General features: G+C 33.1%; 3 protein-coding genes across 3 annotated transcripts; 2 read left to right on the top strand and 1 right to left on the bottom strand.

Annotated features, from left to right (window-relative positions):
• Positions 1 to 1,733: 1,733 nt before the first annotated feature.
• On the top strand, positions 1,734 to 3,189 carry LOC126690841 (uncharacterized). The gene has a single exon (XM_050385966.1). It carries the CDS (start codon positions 1,810 to 1,812, stop codon positions 3,088 to 3,090), a length of 1,281 nt encoding a protein of 426 aa, XP_050241923.1. The 5' UTR covers positions 1,734 to 1,809; the 3' UTR covers positions 3,091 to 3,189.
• Positions 3,190 to 6,125: 2,936 nt separating this feature from the next.
• Positions 6,126 to 6,934, bottom strand: LOC126692339 (30S ribosomal protein S31, chloroplastic). Its single transcript, XM_050387917.1, has 3 exons — positions 6,704 to 6,934; positions 6,563 to 6,627; positions 6,126 to 6,451 (listed from the first exon to the last, which is right to left on the bottom strand). The coding sequence occupies exons 1-3, from the start codon at positions 6,873 to 6,875 to the stop codon at positions 6,317 to 6,319; spliced, it is 372 nt and encodes a 123-aa protein (XP_050243874.1). The 5' UTR covers positions 6,876 to 6,934; the 3' UTR covers positions 6,126 to 6,316.
• A 2,814-nt stretch (positions 6,935 to 9,748) lies between these two features.
• LOC126690840 (uncharacterized) lies at positions 9,749 to 11,549 on the top strand. The gene has a single exon (XM_050385965.1). It carries the CDS (start codon positions 9,790 to 9,792, stop codon positions 11,092 to 11,094), a length of 1,305 nt encoding a protein of 434 aa, XP_050241922.1. The 5' UTR covers positions 9,749 to 9,789; the 3' UTR covers positions 11,095 to 11,549.
• The last annotated feature ends 7,415 nt before the right edge of the window (positions 11,550 to 18,964 follow it).

Genomic DNA, 18,964 nt, shown 5'->3' with positions numbered 1-18,964 from the left:
TTTTGTTAATTTTCTAATCCTTTGTGGTGGACAAAGTACTCTTAATAGTTGTATTAGAAGTACTCTATAATGCCATTTATTTAAAGAAAAACAAATGTTAGCCAAACGAAAATAATCAGATAGGTGACAAATTTTAACTTTTGCAATTTTATTTTTATTATTATTATTTTATAACAATGCATGTATAGAAATTTAATTCTTAGAATTTCCTAATAATTTTTTATTTGATAATATGTTTTGGGCGGCTGAAATTATAATTTCTACAAAAAAAAAAATAACCTTAATAGATTATCAAAAACAAAATTTTATCCTAATATTGGTTCAATTAATCATTGTTAAATTTTATTAAATTTTTTTAGTTTATGCTTTTTTGGTGTTTTGGATTGTTCCTATATTACATTTATGATTGTTCCTATAATAAATAAAAATATAATTACGAAATACATTACTCATTATTAGATTAGTTTAAATTGTAGAAACTTTTTTAATAAAACCACAATAAAAATAATTATCACGCGCAACATGCGGGTTCGCAGCTAATTTTATCATAATTCATGATTGCCCCACCTATCTTTGTTTCATCTCTAACTCATTAACGTTGAAGTCACCTTATTAGAGATGACAAAATACATCATACCCAACCTATCTCGCTCCTTCCCCACACATGTTTTGCCTACCCTAAAAAGGGAATAGGGTACCCATGATCTAATCTCACTTCGCCCCATTGTTATCCCTAAATAACTCTGTACTCTCCTACCTTTCAAAACTTCCAGATACGTTGTAAGAGCATATGCATTAGAAAACGCAAAATAAAAAAATGTATCAATTTTACACATTTAAGCCTCAAAATCATCTAGGTCAGTTAAGCTAAAACTATGTAAATATGTAAAGTTGCTATAGTAATTATGTAAATTTACACTAACACTTTTCACTTTGCATTTAATTTTTTTTCCTCTACGTATCCTGAGGATGAAGGAAGAGGCTGGATGGTTGTTGTTGTTTGTAAAGAAAGAAAAACAATTATAAAAAAAAAATATCAAGAAAATTTGATATTTTAATGTAATGTAGTGTAATTATAGATAATCTAATATGAGGTGTTTTGAAAAGCAAGTATATAAAATAGAAAAAATTGGTTCTTATGCTAAAATATACAGAATTTTTTGCACAAGCTGATATGAATGGCAAGTTGACTGACCTTACTTTCACTTTTCCCGGGAAAATAAGACATGTTATAAACACGCAAACAAAGACTCAAAGATACAAGAGTCTTTCCTCAACACAAGTCACAAAACGAGGAGGAAAGGCCCTGGGAATACAACCAAAAACATCATAATCCAAGTTCCAGTTACTGTAAGCACACCTTGATCGGCAGAACAGGATCCTCTCAACTTCACTAGGAATAAAATCAATTTCCTTATGAAGATTATATTAAGGTTCCTCTGTTTTGTCTTTAGTATTGCTCTTACATTTATGAATAGATATAAGCCATTAAATAATTGCATTTGTTGCTGTTTTATCGGACATACTGAAACAACCTGATGAGAATCAAATAGTGCCAAGTTCTCCATACGCAGTGGAGAACTGGAAGTGGAGGAAGGGTGATTCTAGAGATTTGAATTAGAAAACTAAGTACCTTAAAAGTCACCTTCCAAATAAAAATAAAATAAAAGTTATCTTAGAAGTCTCCAATGTGATGTTTTATATGTTTTCTTTTTTCTTTTTCTTTTTTTCTTTTTTATAAAAAAAATGTCAATAAATTTCTTCATAAGCCAAGCTTTTGTCCATTATTTGTTTTAGCTTGAAACTCTGATGATGGTGAGAAAATTCATCAAGGTTAAGATGTTTCATTACCAGGTACTTAGCCGTGCCAGATTTCCTCTCCTTTTTACCCTCACACTATTTGGCGTTGCCATGATCTATATCATCTACACAGACAATATCATATATGATTCTTTTGAGTCTGGTAACAATGAAATTCCTAAGTTCTTGGAGGCACATGAGAGAGCTCAAGGACAACTAAGATCAAGTATTGGTAACATGCAACTGCAACTGCGTTCCATGCAAGAAGAGATTGATGAAGTTGAAGATGAAAATTGGAAATCTCTAGTTCCTCCTTTTAATGTCACAGTAGAACAAAGAATTGCTTGGTTCCAGGAAAAGATGCCGAAGTCTAAGGTTTTCATGACAAACAACTTGACACACCAATTTCATAGTCGGGTTAGGGAATTCTTTAAAAGTGGCTGTGAGGAACATTTCTTCATGATTTGGATTGCACCAGCAAGATCTTTTGGAAGAAGAGGATTCTTCTCCCTGGAGAGCCTTTTCAAGGCACACCCTACTGGATGTTTAATGATTTTATCAAGAAGTTTGGATTCTAGAAGAGGATACAGGATTCTGAAACCTCTAGTAGATAGAGGGTTCAAAGTTAACGCGGTGACACCAGACTTGGCATTTCTATTCAAGAATACCCCAGCTGAGGCTTGGTTTAAGAAGATGAAAAGTGGGAAGAAGGACCCTGGTGAGATTCCAATAGCTCAGAATTTATCCAATTTGGTGAGGCTTGCAGTATTGTACAAGTATGGGGGGGTTTACTTGGATACAGATTTTATTGTTCTAAAGCCTTTTAGGGGGTTGAAGAACTTGATTGGTGCACAAAGTATGGATATGAAATCTAAGAACTGGACCAGGTTGAACAATGCAGTTTTAATCTTTGATGTGAATCATCCACTTCTGCTCAAGTTCATCGAGGAATTTGCCTCGTCTTTTGATGGAAATAGGTGGGGACATAATGGTCCCTATCTGGTTTCCAGAGTGGTTGAGAGAATAAGAAAGAAACCTGGCTATAACTTCACAGTCTTGCCACCTATGGCCTTCTATCCTGTTGATTGGATTAGGATAAACAGACTTTTTCAGAAGCCAGCAAACCAAGGTGATTCTATATGGGTACAAGACAAGCTGCTTCAGCTCAGTGGAGAGACTTATGGTGTACACCTATGGAACAAGCAAACTAGCAATTTGAGAATTGAAGAAGGAAGTGTCATGGGAAGACTAATCTTAGAGCACTGTATCCTTTGCCAACACATATATTAGTTCTTCAAGGAAGATCTTGTTGACTGGATATTGCTTGAATTAACTCTGGTACACGAGTTATGGGTATATCCTTGTTATCTTTGTTTGTTTTTTTTCTTTTTTAACTCTTTTTTTTTTTTTGGGTTGTTTTCAATAATTATTTGACAGTAAATATCATACAGCATAACAATGGTAAATAAACATTCACTATTCTGAGTCTTCTGACTATGTGATATTGATGGCTAATGTAGAATAATGTCAAAACTTTCTTCCACAAATCATAATTCTAAAGCCTTTTCAATTTCCATCTGAATCTAAACCTCTGCATCTCCCTGAACCAAATCCTGGCAATCTCCTGTAAGGCTTTTCCTAGTCAACTTGTGGTTGCTAATTTTCACCTTCCGATTCCCAAAGCCAAACTCACTTTCCATAAAACTACCTTCTGTAGTAAACTTAGTTTGACCATCAGTTCCAGAATCACTGGTGGGTCCAAACTGCTTAATGGCTGCCCATGGATCATAAATTTCATCATCTATATCACTGCCCCCACAAAGGTATAGATTTTATCCTAGGTGAGCCACTTAAATCCTCCCAAAAGTGTGCCAAACTAGTATGCTCCATATCAAATAATCTCCTCAAAATGTGCTTCGTCCTTTCCTCAATTCTAGCAAGCTGTTACTTCTCTGGGTGGAAGAGAACAAAGAACACAAAGGAGGTGAAAAATACAAGGAAGAAGATGATGAAGACAAATACAAAGATTTATGGTACTCTAGAATCTGCGTGGTCCTTTCTTAGTCAGTGAAGAGAGGGGCCTCTTCGTCCTTCTCTTCTGTTATCTCTGATATCGACGTAGTGTAAAATGTTTTGCTATATGTATGAAATATATGGAAAGGAAATTCGTAGTAGTTTTTTATTTGACTTAAATGGAAGACAAAATGGCCCCCAAATATCAGAATGCAAACAGACTAATGGAATTGAAACAATAAGAGTGGAATACATAGGATTTGCTCTTTTTTGGCTTAACCAAGAAGAAAATGAAGAATCAATGAATGCATGCAGCAATGGAAGGCATTTTCATCTGTAACATCCAACAAGAAGAGGTGCCCCCTATAAGCCCCTAGTCCTTAATTGCCTAACTTTTTTTCCCCTTTCCGACAAGTAAGAAGATTAGGAAGCTCTTTGTTAAGAAGAAGCCACAAATAAAGAGAGGAGAATCAACGTCCAAAGCATATATGGATTGGTGCCGCCGATAAGCAGTAGAAGGACAAAGGAAAAACTAGAAGATGGAATTAAAACAGCTAAAACTCCCCATAAAAAATTGTGAAAGCAGGCGATGAGAAACATTTCCTTTACTATATTTTGTTTTCAAGATAGTTGGAAATACCAGACTGAACATTCTAGCCAGTCAAATGTATGAACTACTCTAGATAAATATATCCAAAACTCCAGAGAGAACCGACAATAAAATGTTATATAATTGAAGCTAACTTTACAAGCAAACCAAACCAAGTTTGTATTTATATCAGGCGAGGAATACACGTTTCATTCTAAATAGAGTTGATTCTTATGCATAAACCATAGAAGCAGGGCAGCACCACACACACAGTCTTCACCAGCATTCAAGCTGAGATGAAGGCATGTAAGGCTTTTTATTCCTCGATTCAAACATATATGGAACATTTATGTCTGAAGGCTTCAGGCAATAATAATATATAGAATATCGGACTATGGGGGCCTTTTAATCTTTTCTCTTTGTAAATATAACTTCAGGTTGAGTACACTTTTGTTGCACACGAAATTTACAAGTTACTCCTTTTATTTTTCTTTTCTTAATAACTTCTTTGACGTATGAGGGTTCTCAGGCTTACTAACCACGATTTGCTGATCTACAAAAAAGGCACAAATATTATATTTTTCAAGAAAACTTCTTTCATTAACTATCATTTTTCAAGAAACATATAAGAAAATGGGGTATTTTTTAAAGAAACATATAAGAAAGGGGGGGATCTCTTCATTTCAAAGCAAATGAAGAGAGTTTCTTTTATAATGAAGATTTAGTTTTACCTTGTTCTTTTTCTTTTCTTTTTTTTATTTTTTTTATTCATTTAGTTTTACTTTTCTATTTCAAAAAAAAAAAAAAAAAATAGAGATAATCTATTTGGTGCTAAAGATTGAATTTTTCATGCATCCAAAGATATATAATTTTATGTCATCCACCATATTTGCCTTAAAGATCTTATATAATAATATATCTTTATTTGGAGGTAGGAGTGTGCATAAGTTGGGTTGGGTTGGGTTTGAGGGTTTTTTCAACCCAACCAACCCATCACATGTGTAGAAATCAACCCATATCCAACCCGAGACTAAAAATAAAATTACAACCCAACCCATCCCACCTGCCAAGGAAAACGGGTTGGTTTTGTGGGTTTGTAGGTTGAATGCACACTCGGAAGTGAATTTTCTCCGTTTTAGAAGTAAATTGAGAGCATTTTTTTTTTACAAGGGTAATGCAGAAATATCCAGCACTGTAATTGCCAATAATACCAACTAGTAACTAAAATAATTAGCATATATAGGAGCACTTTAAGTTACATGTGAGTACTGCCTTGATCATAAGTATTTAAGGTAGTTCTCTTTTGTTATTGTGTTTTTACATAAACCTCTTCATAGAATTGAACAATTCCATCAGACATAATGAAATTGGGGAAGATGTAACATGATTGGGCCTTTGGGTCCTAACTATTGGAAGCAAGGAAGCCGACAAAACTTGCTTGCACGTATTAACAATTCTTGAAGCCTTGATTGCTAAACTAGACCTGGCCCATCTGGGCATCCCACAAAGAAGGTATTAACATGATCTACAACATCATCATTGTAAAATATTCATGAGTCTTCTTGCTTCAAAGTCCCAAAACACAGCAAATTGAGTCACAGAAGATTGTGAGCATAGTTTTTAAAACGTGAATCGTTTGGTGAATCAATTTTTTATTTTTTTTTTTTTGGTATTGTATTTTGCATTATAAGATACACAAGCACTAAAAAAAATTAAAAAGAAAGAAACTCAATACGTGGCCCTCTAATGTTATATATGAGCACTGCCATAAGTAGAAAGCAAATTGTAAAAATCATACAGCCACAACAGTGAAATAATCACAACAACAACAACAAAATAAAGCTTTCCGAGGTTCAAAATTAACATTAAAAAAAAAAAGGAAAAAAAATTAAAAATTAAAAATACTTTGCACTATTAGTTAGAAGACAGAGATTCATCAATTTCAATCTTGACAATTGTATCATCCTCGAACTTATCTTTCTTTGGCGGAGCCGGAGTAACCGGTACCTTCGGTGGCCCTCTCCCTTTGTTCTTGTCTCTTGGCCGAGCCTATTTTATATTTCCACAAAAACAAAAACACAAAAAACAAAAACAAAATTAAAATAACTATTTTCTTACTTAAAAAAAAATAGAAAATAATTAAAGAATTATTAGCCTTACATTGCCAAAGGAGTGGTTGAAACGTTTTCCTCTAGCGGTTTTCCTATCGCCTCTGCCACAGTACACTGAAAAAGTAGAAAAATCAAAACATTAGAGAAAAACCCACAAACACAAACACGTAAAGATTGGTAAATGGGTTACCTGAAGGGAGCGTGGGTGAAGTAACTGTAGAGAGTGAGAGAGAAACAGTAGAGGAGGAGGAGAGAGAGTTGGCTAAGGTTTGGGACTTGGAGAAGGAAAAGCGAGAAGATAGAGTAAGTGATTGGTAAGAGGTAGGAGGTGGAGAAGGAGCTATGAGTACCATAGACGCCATGATTTTGAGCTTGAGTTTGAGAGAAAGAGAGAGAGAGTGAGTGAGAAATGGTTGGATAAGGTTTTAATCAACGAGGAAATTATGGTCTTTGGACTTGTCTGGGCCCATTATATTTGGGCTGATTCAATGGAATATGATATGGTTTATGGTAAAACTTTATAAAGAGTTGGACATATATCTGATTTTATTGTGTGGGCTTCTTGAATTAATGTCTAGAGTCTTAGGTCCCGTTTGGTATACTCACTCAAATACAAATTTTCAGTTTTTAAATTATATTACACATATTTTCATACACTTTTTCATCTACATATATTTTCACATATGTTTTCAAACACATGTTTTCAATTTTTAAGTGCATGTACCAAACACCCTCTTAGATTTTGCACTATAGTTGTCAAATCCATTTTCTTTTCGGTCTAAACATTTGAAAATTTGCGTTATGACAGTTCTTTATTATTAGACTAAGAGATCAATTGGTTTTTGGTATAGACGGGGGATTGAATATCAGATTTATTATTCAACTATCAAAGACTTTATTAGTTGAGTTAATTGAAACTCACAATATATATTTCTTTTTTATTTTTTCTAGTAAGATTTTTTTTTTTTTTTTTTACTCACCTTTTGGCATTTTTTTTTTTATAATTAAGAATCTTTTTTTTTTTTCATTTACTTTATCATATTTGACACGTATATACTAATAAAAACAAGAATGTGCCGTAATGATATGAAAGAATGAGTAATGCTATAAACACAAATTATTTTACAACATTTTTACAAATTGCTGATGTGGCTTTAGTAATTTCCAAATAATCATTGATAAACATAAATATGATGTTAGTGGTGGACCCGTATTAGAACTAATAAGAATTTGCCACATCAATAGTTTGTAAAAATATTGTAAAATAATTTATAACTGTAATATTACTCATGAAAGAACACTATGTAATGAAGAATTAGTTAGGTCTATATATAGTTATTCTTAGTTAACAAAAACTCATTAAAGTTCCAAGTTGCAACAATTTAAAAGATATATGGTTGATAATGTTATTAATTAAGGAGGTACAAGTGCAACAAGCTGAATTATATGCATAAATGTAACGATATCATTAATGGAAATAGTAAAAGGTTTTAGTTGAGTAACAAAAACTCTTAAGATAAGAATAATATTTTGATCCTGAAACTGAAAGTAAAAAATAAAAACAAACAAACATATGCAATTTTGAAAATTATCAAATGTGAAATTTGCAATCTCCAATCCGGTCCAATGCTTAGAGGTTGTGATTCCTGTAAAAAGTAGAAATCTATTCATCTTATCCAATTGGAACAAACTTAAGGACTTTAGACTTAGGGTGATAAAATAAAAACAAAGAAAAAAAAAATTTTAGTGCATGCAAATACGTACGAATCATGTTCTTAAAGTGAGAGGTCATTTTTTAATCATGAGTATTACTCGATTTTGATTCCACGATATGTTTCTATAAATGCTCTATTAAATGGAATTTTTTTTTTTTGGTAACCTAAAAATGGATCGATTTGACTATATAATTACTCATTACTCCTAAATTGATTTAGCGATGTAATGGGTGTAAATGATTAAATGCCTAAAAGGCTGTCAAATTGGAAATAAAAACTATAACAATAACGTACATAATTAATTTTGATTCATTGAAGAACAAATGCATTTATGAAAATATACCAGGTTACAAACTGAAGGAAATTTTGGTTTGCAGCAATATTATCTACAATAGAATCTACAATCGATATAACTTCAAGTGTTGCAAGAATTTTCACTGATCCACCCCAATACTAAGATGCTGTAGAAGTCCTTTTACTGTATATTCATCTATCTTCCCCGTTGGTACTAAATTAACAGGTTTGGAATCTCTTCAAAAAAAAAAAAAAAAAAAACAGGTTTGGAATCTTTATAAACTACTGCACTGCAGATTGATTTACCATTGAGTAATCTATGGGATGTTATAAATTTTACTATGTAAACTTTGCAAATAATACATCAACTTAAAAGATTCTCAAAAAAAAATAAAATGTTAAAAATATTACAAAATTTATTATAAAAGATTTATAATCTTAACGTTACAATGAATGTAATTGATATCACTTTAACAACTCACAAATAAATATATAAATTACTTTTATGTGATAGATGAGAAATCAATTTGTATAACTTTAGTAAAATTGGTAGAACAATTGTATCCCTAATATCACTTACTTTTAAATACAGTAGATGACAAAAAATAACAAAAAAAATTTATTTATTATGTTGTTAATGTAACACCAATCACACTCTTTATCATGTCATTTGAAAAACTTTTTGTTGTAAAATTAATAAAAAATTTGGCACTTCTCTTTAGATTTCAAAGGGTTTTTATTCTTTAAAAAAAAAAAAAAAAAATTAAACAAGATTTCAATGGTTTTTAGCTCCTTATCACAGATCCAACTTACACACATATCACATTATCACTGCCTAGGTTCTTAACAATATAAACGAAAGCAAATGACCCCACATATGTTTCAATCACTGTCTTCATATAACTAGCTGATCAGATCCAACTTACACACATATCACATTATCACTGCCTAGGTTCTTAACAATATAAACGAAAGCAAATGACACCACATATGTTTCAATCACTGTCTTCATATAGCTAGCTGATGGACCACACCACACCAGTGATTCAACCTAATAAATCCCCACTTTTTGGTCTAATTATTTCATCATGACTCGACTCCTTATCACACATGTTTTTAACGCTCAAGGCTCCAAGCCTGGTGCAAAATTCTTAAATCAACTACATGCAAAACTTTGTATATATACCACTTTGCTCTGATCACCATGCATGCCATCCAGAGAGCTACCTTATTATCAGAGAATTTTCTTTTACTATTCAAGTCTCTCATGTCACCCAAAAAAATGTCTCAAAAGATGTTTGCTTACAGGCTACTTAGCCGCACACCCAAAAATTCCATCTTCTCCACCATTTCATTTGCAGCCATATTGTTTCTCCTCTATGCTGACAGCATCGTTTCCAATCTTTCCATAACTACTACTTTTGACTTCGAAACCAATGAAATTATTGATCCCCATGAGACTGATCACAATAACCAAGAACAACCAGCACTTGAGTTTGAGTCCACTACTCTAAATACCACAGCGCCATTAATTCCAACACAAGAGAAAGTTGTTGAAGAAGAAGATTCTGAGACTCAGGACCCTCTTATTCCACCGGACAATGTTTCAAAAGAAGAAAGACTGGTGTGGTTCCGAAGAAAGTTACCGGAGCTAGAGATACTCAAGTCCAACAACTTGACACGCCAATTTCATAGTCGGGTTTTGGAATTCTTTAATAGTGGCTGTGAGGCACAATTCTTCATGACTTGGATTGCACCAGCAAGGTTTTTTGGAAGAAGAGAATTCTTGGCCTTGGAAAGCCTTTTCAAAGCACACCCGACTGGATGTTTGATGATTTTATCAAGAAGTTTGGACTCTATAACAGGGTACAGGATTCTAAAACCTCTAGTAGATAGAGGATTCAAAGTTAAACCAGTGACCCCGGACTTGGCATTTCTATTCAAGAATACCCCAGCTGAGGCTTGGTTTAAGGAGATGAAAAGTGGGAACAAGGACCCTGGTCAGATTCCAATAGCTCAGAATTTATCCAATTTGATGAGGCTTGTAGTATTGTACAAGTATGGTGGGGTTTACTTGGATACAGATTTTATTGTTCTAAAGCCTTTTAGTGGGTTGAAGAACTTGATTGGTGCACAAAGTATAAATATGGAATCTAAGAACTGGACCAGGTTGAACAATGCAGTTTTAATCTTTGAAGTGAATCATCCACTTCTGCTCAAGTTCATCGAGGAATTTGCTTCGACTTTTGATGGAAATAAGTGGGATCACAATGGTCCCTATTTGGTTTCCAGAGTGGTTGAGAGAATAAGAGAGAAACCTGGCTATAACTTCACAGTCTTGCCACCTATGGCCTTCTATCCTGTTGATTGGATTAGGATAAACAGACTTTTTCAGAAGCCAGCAAACGCAGGTGATTCTATATGGGTACAAGCCAAGCTGCTTCGGCTCAGTAGAGAGACCTATGGGATACACCTATGGAACAAGCAAACTAGAAATTTGAGAATTGAAGAAGGAAGTGTCATGGGAAGACTAATCTTAGAGCATTGTATCCTTTGCCAACACATATATTAGTTCTTCAAGGAGGATCTTGCTGATTGGTATTGCGTGAATTAACTCTGGGACACAAACTAGTATGCTCCGAAAACTGCCACTGTATCACTGCCCCCACAAGGTATAGTCTTTATCATAGGTGAGACTCTGTAATCCTCCAAAAACTGTGCAAACTAGTATGCTCCATATCAAATAATCTCCTCAAAATGTGCTTCCATCTTTCCTCAATTCTAACAAACTGTTACTTCTCCGGGAGGAAGAAAACGAAGAACACAAAGGAGCTGAAAAATACAAGGAAGAAGAAGATGAAGACAAATACAAAGATTTCTGGTACTCTAGAATCTGCCTGATCCTTTCTTAGTCAATGAAGGGAGAAGCCTCTTCATTTTTCTCTTCTGTTATCTGATATCTATAGAATATGGCTTGAATTAGGAGTTCGACTCCTTATTGAATTTGGATAAGAAATGAATTTTTTTTTTTTTGGGTTACTGTTATTTGAAGTTATCAAACTCTATTATAAATCTTGTCTCTTACTTGATTTGGAATTCCTTTTTAAATAGGAATAGAAATTTGTTTTGGTTTAAAACTCCTCCTACTAAAACAATTTGGAAACGGACTTTGGCATATCAACCCCTATACAAGATTTTCAAACCCAGACTGTTCATTGAACCGTAAAAGAGAGAGATTCAAGGTTTTTAAAGTCGAACTGAGGTTCAACCGAGGTCAAACCGTGATGACATCATAATTAATTTAATAATTATTTAAATATAAATAAACATATTAAAAATTAGTATAAATAGAAAAATTAAATTAAATGACCCAATTAAATATAGAAATCTATCTTTCAAATGTATTTTTTCATATCATAACTTTCACAGGACAAATAAGAAATATCATATCCTAAGTATACACAGATATAATATTTCTTTATTTATTTATATGTTGATTAGTTGAACTCATGATAGTAATACTGTAATAATATAGGAATTAGAAGGACACTTAGTAATTTTAAATTAAAATATTTATTTAATAATTATTATATACTATTTGTTGACTCACTATTTTTTTTCTACTATTTAAACTTTTGTTTTTGAGTAAACAATAATACTTATTAGAACACACACGAAAAATGTAACAAATAAAATATTATAAGTACTTTTAATTAATATTTACAATTTTTTTTAAACGAGAAAATCTAATATTACAAAATATTTCACAGTTTTTTTGTCACAATTATGATATAGCAAGACATATCAAAGTTTGAATGGTCAAAACTTAGGTTCTTCAAATGGATTAATTATGACAATTGATGGATTAATTATGACATTGTGCTATGTCACGAGATGGATTAATTATGAAAATTGTGCACTGTGCAGTAATGTCCACAATGTACCAGACTTGCAGCAAAAAAAAAAAAAACAAAAAAAACAAAACAAAACAAAACAAAACAAAAACAAAAGAGCATGCTCTCTCTATTCATTGTACCATTACTGGGGAAAATACAAAGAAGTGTCTAGTGCCACATCACGGGCTCAAAGATCTAACGGGTGAAACATTTTGCCATCTTTAATTCAAAAATCAAAAGTCTTTTTCTTTCCCAATGCAAGTCACATGAAGGGACTTTGAAAACAATTCAAAACAAGCACAAACAAAGAGAATGTGAGAAACTCAGAAACCACAGCTATGGAGACGGAAAGAAGAAAGAGAAGAAGGAGAAAAAGAAGAAAGAAGAAGAAATAGGAGCAGAAGATGAAGATGAAGGCCGTGACTAGCGATCTGTGCTGGGTTGCTAGCTTGCTGCTTCAACTTCACACAGCCCCTACTTTGTCATCTTCTTCTTCTCAATTTGTTTTTTTTCCCTCACAAATCTTCTGGTTCCAAATCTGAAAAAAGTCCAAAGTGCATGCTGGCCAAATCTTTAATTTCAGCCGATATTTGCTGAAAAAAAAAAAAGGAACCGTGAGAATCGCTAGAATCGTTCACAGTTCTCAGAACCGTGAGGTCTGACCGCAGTTCACACGGGTCCTTGCTTTTTTCCCATAAAGTGGTTCTTAAGGCTAAATGAACCACAAAAATGAACGGTTCAAGGTTTTTCCAGTTGGACCGTACAATCCGGTCCGGGTTTTAAAACCTTGCTCCTATATAAGCATAGTGCTATTGCGGCAAATTCAGAGGGTGGTGTGTGAGAAAAAGAGGCTCTCTCTTGGTTTGGTTATTTGATATTTGTGGGTTGCAATTTGGAATAGTGAGAGAGGTTTGTTGCCACTTGGTTTGGTTCTACTGTTTGGTGATTTGCTCTCTCTTGGTGTGTTGCAACTTTTGGATTTGATTTATGGCTCTCTCTTTGGTTTGTGCACAATTTGCTTTTGGTATTTGGTATTCGTATTTGGTGTTTGTGAACCTTTGGTTTTGTATTTGTGAGAGAGAAATCTATTTGGGATTTGGGTTTGTGAGAGTGCCTTTACACCAATTTGTATTATCCCAAATTTGTTATAGTAAAATTTGTTCATTATCGCCCGTGAATATAAGTTATTGCTGAACCACGCAATTCTTGGTATTTTGTGTCTATTTTCATTTGGATTAATTTTCTTCGTTCCTATTGTTAGTTTAGAGATCTTTCTCAAGTCAAAAATATTTTCACAATCAATTTTGATAAATTTGAGTTTCCGCTATTTTACAACAATATCTACGTAGTTTAAAAGGTTTTGTTATATGTATGAAATATATGGAAAGGTAATTTGTTGTCGTTTTTTACTTGACTAAAAAGGAAGACAAGATCTCCTCCAAACGTCAAACGTCAAAATGCAAAAGGATTAATAGAATTGAAACAATCAGAAAGAGTGAATTCATTGTATTTAATCGATTTTGGCTAAACCAAGAAGAAAATGAAGAACCAATGGATGCATGCAGCAATGGAAGGCATTTTAGTGAAAGCCGGCGATGAGAAACATTTGCTTTACTACATTTCATTTTCAAGATAGTTGTAAATACTAAATACTAGATTAAAACATTCTGGCCAATCAAATGTATGAACCATTCTAGATAAATATATCCAAAACTCCAGAGAGATCCGAAAATAAAATGTTATATAATTGAAGCTAACTTTACAAGCAAGCCAAACCATGTTGTATTTATATCAGGCGAGGAATGCACGTTTCATTCCAAATAGAGTTGATTCTTATGCATAAACCACAGAACCAAGGCAGCATCACACGCACAGTCTTCACCAGCATTCAAGCTGAGATGAAGGCATGTTAAGGCTTTTTTTTTTTTTTTTTTTTTTTTAGAATCAAGAATTTTTTTTTTTTTTTAGAGAGTTTCGATCTATGGTGTCCGCTCCTAATGATAATTCTTTATCATCAAACTAAGACATCAATCGGTTTTTAGTGTAGACAGAGATTAAACCCCAGATATCTTATTCAACCATCGAAGAATTTACTAGTTGAGCTAACTGGAACTCACCATGTTAAGGCTTTTTGTTCCTCAATTCTATATATATGGAACATTTATATCTGAAGGCTTCAAGCAATAATAATATATAGAATATCGGACTATGGGGGCCTTTTAATCTTTTCTCTTGGTAAACATGGAGAAAATGGGCTTTTGCCCTTTCTTTTTAAAATATCTAGCAAAATGCCTCATGTCTGAAATTAATTAGAGAAATGCCCATATTTTAAAATTCAATTTTCTAAAAATTGAGTTTCCTAAAAATTGAGTTTCAAATATATAACTCGATTTTTGGAACATTGAGTTATAGCGAACGTGGACTAAGAAAAAAAAATTTTTTTTTTTGGAACTTGAGTTCACTCAAGTTCCACTTGAATTTTTTCAAGGATCTTGAGTTCCAGAAAAAAAATAATAATAATAATAATTTTTCAGTTCGCTATAACTCGATTGTCCAAAAATCGAGTTTTAAATTAAAACTTGATTTTTAGAAAATTGAGTTTCAAAACATGGACATTTCCCTAAATAGTTTCAGATATGGAGCATTTTGCTGGATATTTAAAAAAAATAAATAAATAAAAAAAGGGGGCAAAATCCCATTTTCACCTGGTAAACATAACTTCAGGTTTTTGACAACCAATATAACTTGTGTGTACACTTTTGTTGCACACGAAATTTACAAGTTACTCTTTTTATTTTTCTTTTCTTAATAACATCTTTGACGTATGACGGGTATGAGGGTTCTCAGGCTTACTAACCACGATTTGTTGATGTAAAAGAAAGGCACAAATTTTATTTTTTTCTAGAAACGCGACTTCTTCCATTTACTATTATTTTTCAAGAAACATATGAGAAAATGGGGAATGTTTTTTAGAAAGCAATAGGGATCATTTTTCTAGAAACATATAAGAAAGAGGGATCAGGATCTCTTATATGCCTAAATTATATTGCTAGTTTTCAAATTCCTAAAATTCTAAAATAAATTAAACTAAAAAAAAATTAAATTAGAGGTAAAAAAATAAATTTATATATATGATGGGTCGGGTTGTATCAGAAGAGTTGAAAAAACTATCAACCCAAATCCAACCCAACTTAAGGCTCAAAATAAAATTACAACCCAACCCAAACCACCAACCAAGGAAAGTAAGTTGATTTATTGTGGATTGGTGGATTGAATGCACACTAGAAAGTGGATTGGGTCCATTTTAGAAGTAAATAGAGAGCATGTATTTTTCAAGGGCTATGCTGAAGTTTCCAGAATTGTAATTGCCAATAATACCAACTAGTAACTAAAATAGTTAGCATATATATGAGCATTTTAAGTTAGATGTGAGCACTGCCTTGAATATCAGTATTTTTGGAATATCAGTATTTAAGGTTCCTCTCTTTTGTTTTTTGTGCTTTTACATAAACCTCTACGTAGAATTGAACAATTCCATCAGAACATAATGAAATTGGGGAAGAAGTAACAAGATTGGGCCTTGGGGTCCTAAGTCCAAACTATTGGAAGCAAGGAAGCCAACAAAACTTGCTTGCACGTATCAGATCGATGCAAAATTTCTACTGATTTGATGATTTCAACTAGAATGTGAGAAAGATTTATTCTTTTTTTTAACATCATTTTCCTTATTATTATTATTTTTTCATTACTTGACTCACCTCTAATTTATTTCTTTTTTATTTTTTTCCATTAAGAATGTGTGTTTTTTTTTTCTTTTCTTTTCTTTACTCACGTTAGACATTTTTTTTATTCATTAAGTGTTTGTTTGGATTGGCGTCTGCGTTCATCACGTCTGCGTTTTTGGCTTTTATTTATTTTTTTTAATAGGCAAATGAACAGTGATTTCATTAATGAATAGTAACCGAAAATTATTTTTTTATTATTTTTAATTTTCAGCAAAATAAGCGGTATCCAAACGCACACTAAGAATTTCTTTTATTTTTGTCATTTTGACATGTTATATACTAATGAAAATAAGAATGTCCGATAATGATTTAAAAGAATTGGGTCTATATATACTTATAGAGCATTCTCATTAGGTGTGCCAAATGCCAAATATTTGGCATTTGGCACACCAAACATCAAAAATCCTCTCTCATGAGGTGTGCCAAATGCCAAAACATTTGGCACATATGAACAGTTCCGTTCTAAAAATAGAACGGTACAGCCAAAAATGCTATATGCAAAAATTAATTTTTTAATGATTTTCTCTCTCCTCTCTGTCATGTTATCTCCTTTCTTTTCTCTCTCTCTCTCTCTCTCTCTCTCTCTCTCTCTCTCTCTCTCTCTCTCTCGTCCGCCTCCCTCACTTCTCTTAGTCGTTCTCTCTCCTCTCTCTCTCTATCTCAGCCTCTCTCACAATCCACCAAGCAACTTGCCTCTCCTCTAGCGCCAACGCCGCTCGCCTCCGCCGATGCCGCTCCAAGCAACTTGCCTCCGCCGTAATTTGCCCAATCTCACTAAGATCCGATTCACCTCCTCCACTTGCCAGCAACTCACCTCATCCACTCGCCAAGCAGCTCGCCTCTCCTCCGGTGCCAACGCCGCTCGCCTCCGCCGATGCCGCTCGCCAAGCAACTTGCTTCGCCTCCACCGATGTTGCCGAAATCTGTCTGATCTCACTAAGATCCGATTCTCCTTATTTGTTTGGATTGTTTATGGTTGATTTTGGGGATTGGATCTGGTTTGAGAAATTGGATTGGAGGATAACAATGATTTGGGATTGGATTGTTTGATTTGGGATGGGTTTTGAGGTTTGTGAATGTGGTGGGTTGTTATGGATTTTTTTTTTTTTTTTTTTAAAGGTGGCGTTGGTGGACGTGAGTTTATGTCGGTGGTGGCTGTCGGTGTTGTTGCGGCAGTGGTTGTTGGTGGCCGTTGTTGCGGTAGTGGCGGTGGGGGTTGTGCCGTTGTTGCTGGTGTTGTTGATGTTGATGATGGAAGGAATTAATATATTATTTTAATGTGTTGTAAATATTATTTTAATGTATAGAATTGAAGTATAGAACATCCGATAAATAGTATGTTGTAAAATGATGTGTTAAAATGATAAAGTATGATTTTGGAGTGTCAAAATGGCATTTTTTATGAGAGAGCTGATGGAAATGCTCAATTAAATTTTCAAATTTTAATTTAAAACTAAGGAAGAATTGTTTTAAACAGTTTTTGGTGTAAAAATATGTGAGGGCTTTGATTCCCGAAATATAATCAGTATGGCTTTTTCAGTAGGGGAAAAAATTACTCTAGCGCATACAAACATGAATCACGCCTTACAGATGATAGGTCCTTGTTTTAATCATTATTTTCATTTCATTGGTCTCCAATTCTTATTCAATAAATTTTTTTTTTTTTTTAATGAGAGTTATTCCATAATTTTAAGGAGGTATAAATGCAACAAGCAGAATTCTATGCTTAAATGCGACGATGTAATAGATGTAAATGTGCCACAAGCTATACTAAGGGTCCGTTTGGTTGGAGGGATGGAAAAGTGAGATGATAGAAAATGATAAAAGAATGGAAAATTGAGATAATAGAAAAGATTCTAATTTCCTTTATTTTTGTTTGGTTGGGAGTGAAAAAGTGGAAGAATAGAAAAAGTGAATTTGTATAAATTTACGCACATATCTTTATTAAAAAATATGCTCAATTAAAACCAAAAAAGGAATAAACAACCAAAAAAAAATCAATCTCCTAAATTGATTAAAAATAAAAATCATGTCTAGAAAAAAAAAATCACATCTAAACAAACAAAAAAAAAAACAAAAACAAAACAAAAAAAAAAATAAAACACAAAATAAAAAAGCAAAAAAATAAAAAATAAAAAAAGAGAAGAAGAAGAAGAAGAAGAATATGAGCACTAGACGTGTAGGAAGCTTGCCCAGTAAAAAAATATATATATACATATATATGGAAGAAGAGGCAACGTCCAGTAAATGAAAATAAAAAAAAATAAAAAAGAAAAAAGAAAAGGGAAGAAGAGACAAGTCCAGGAGGAATGAAAAAGAAAAAGAAAAAGAGAAAGAGAAAGAGAAAGAAAAAGAAAAAGAAAAAGAAAAAGAGCAACGTGGACAAGCCTTGTACATGGAGTATTTTTGTTCAAAAATGATGTTCAATTTTTTCCTTCAGTTTTCTTTTCATTTTTGAGAGAAAATTTTTTTGTGGGCCCGAGGAGAAAACACTTGAGTCCCATTATTTATTTTCCTTCCTCCCCATCCAATCAAAAACTCCAAAAAAAATTTCTTCCCATTTTCTTTCCAAAGTTTTTCATCCACTCTATTTCACCTCCAAACAAACACATTTATACACATCCTATCTGTCAAAGTGGCCAAAAAAGCTAAAACGATGATTTATTCATCTTATCCAATTGGTTGGAACAAGCTTAAGGGCTTAGGGAGGTAAAAAAAAAAAAAAAATGGAAGAAGAATTTAGTGCACGCAAACACGAATC

This window comes from Quercus robur, chromosome 7, assembly GCF_932294415.1.
Source record: "Quercus robur chromosome 7, dhQueRobu3.1, whole genome shotgun sequence".
NCBI classification, from domain to species: Eukaryota; Viridiplantae; Streptophyta; class Magnoliopsida; order Fagales; family Fagaceae; genus Quercus; species Quercus robur.
Note: the sequence above shows the minus strand (reverse complement) of the source record. Positions and strands in the feature narration are given on the sequence as shown.

What these genes read in the sequence shown, in the direction of transcription:
- LOC126690840 (XM_050385965.1), top strand. Translation starts at nt 9,790, where the DNA reads ATGTCACCCAAAAAAATGTCTCAAAAGATGTTTGCTTACAGGCTACTT.
- LOC126690841 (XM_050385966.1), top strand. Translation starts at nt 1,810, where the DNA reads ATGATGGTGAGAAAATTCATCAAGGTTAAGATGTTTCATTACCAGGTA.
- LOC126692339 (XM_050387917.1), bottom strand. Translation starts at nt 6,875, where the DNA reads ATGGCGTCTATGGTACTCATAGCTCCTTCTCCACCTCCTACCTCTTAC. An exon ending in TTCACCCACGCTCCCTTCAG is followed by an intron (nt 6,628 to 6,703) that starts GTAACCCATTTA and finishes CTACTTTTTCAG; the next exon opens with TGTACTGTGGCAGAGGCGAT. An exon ending in TCAACCACTCCTTTGGCAAT is followed by an intron (nt 6,452 to 6,562) that starts GTAAGGCTAATA and finishes AATATAAAATAG; the next exon opens with GCTCGGCCAAGAGACAAGAA.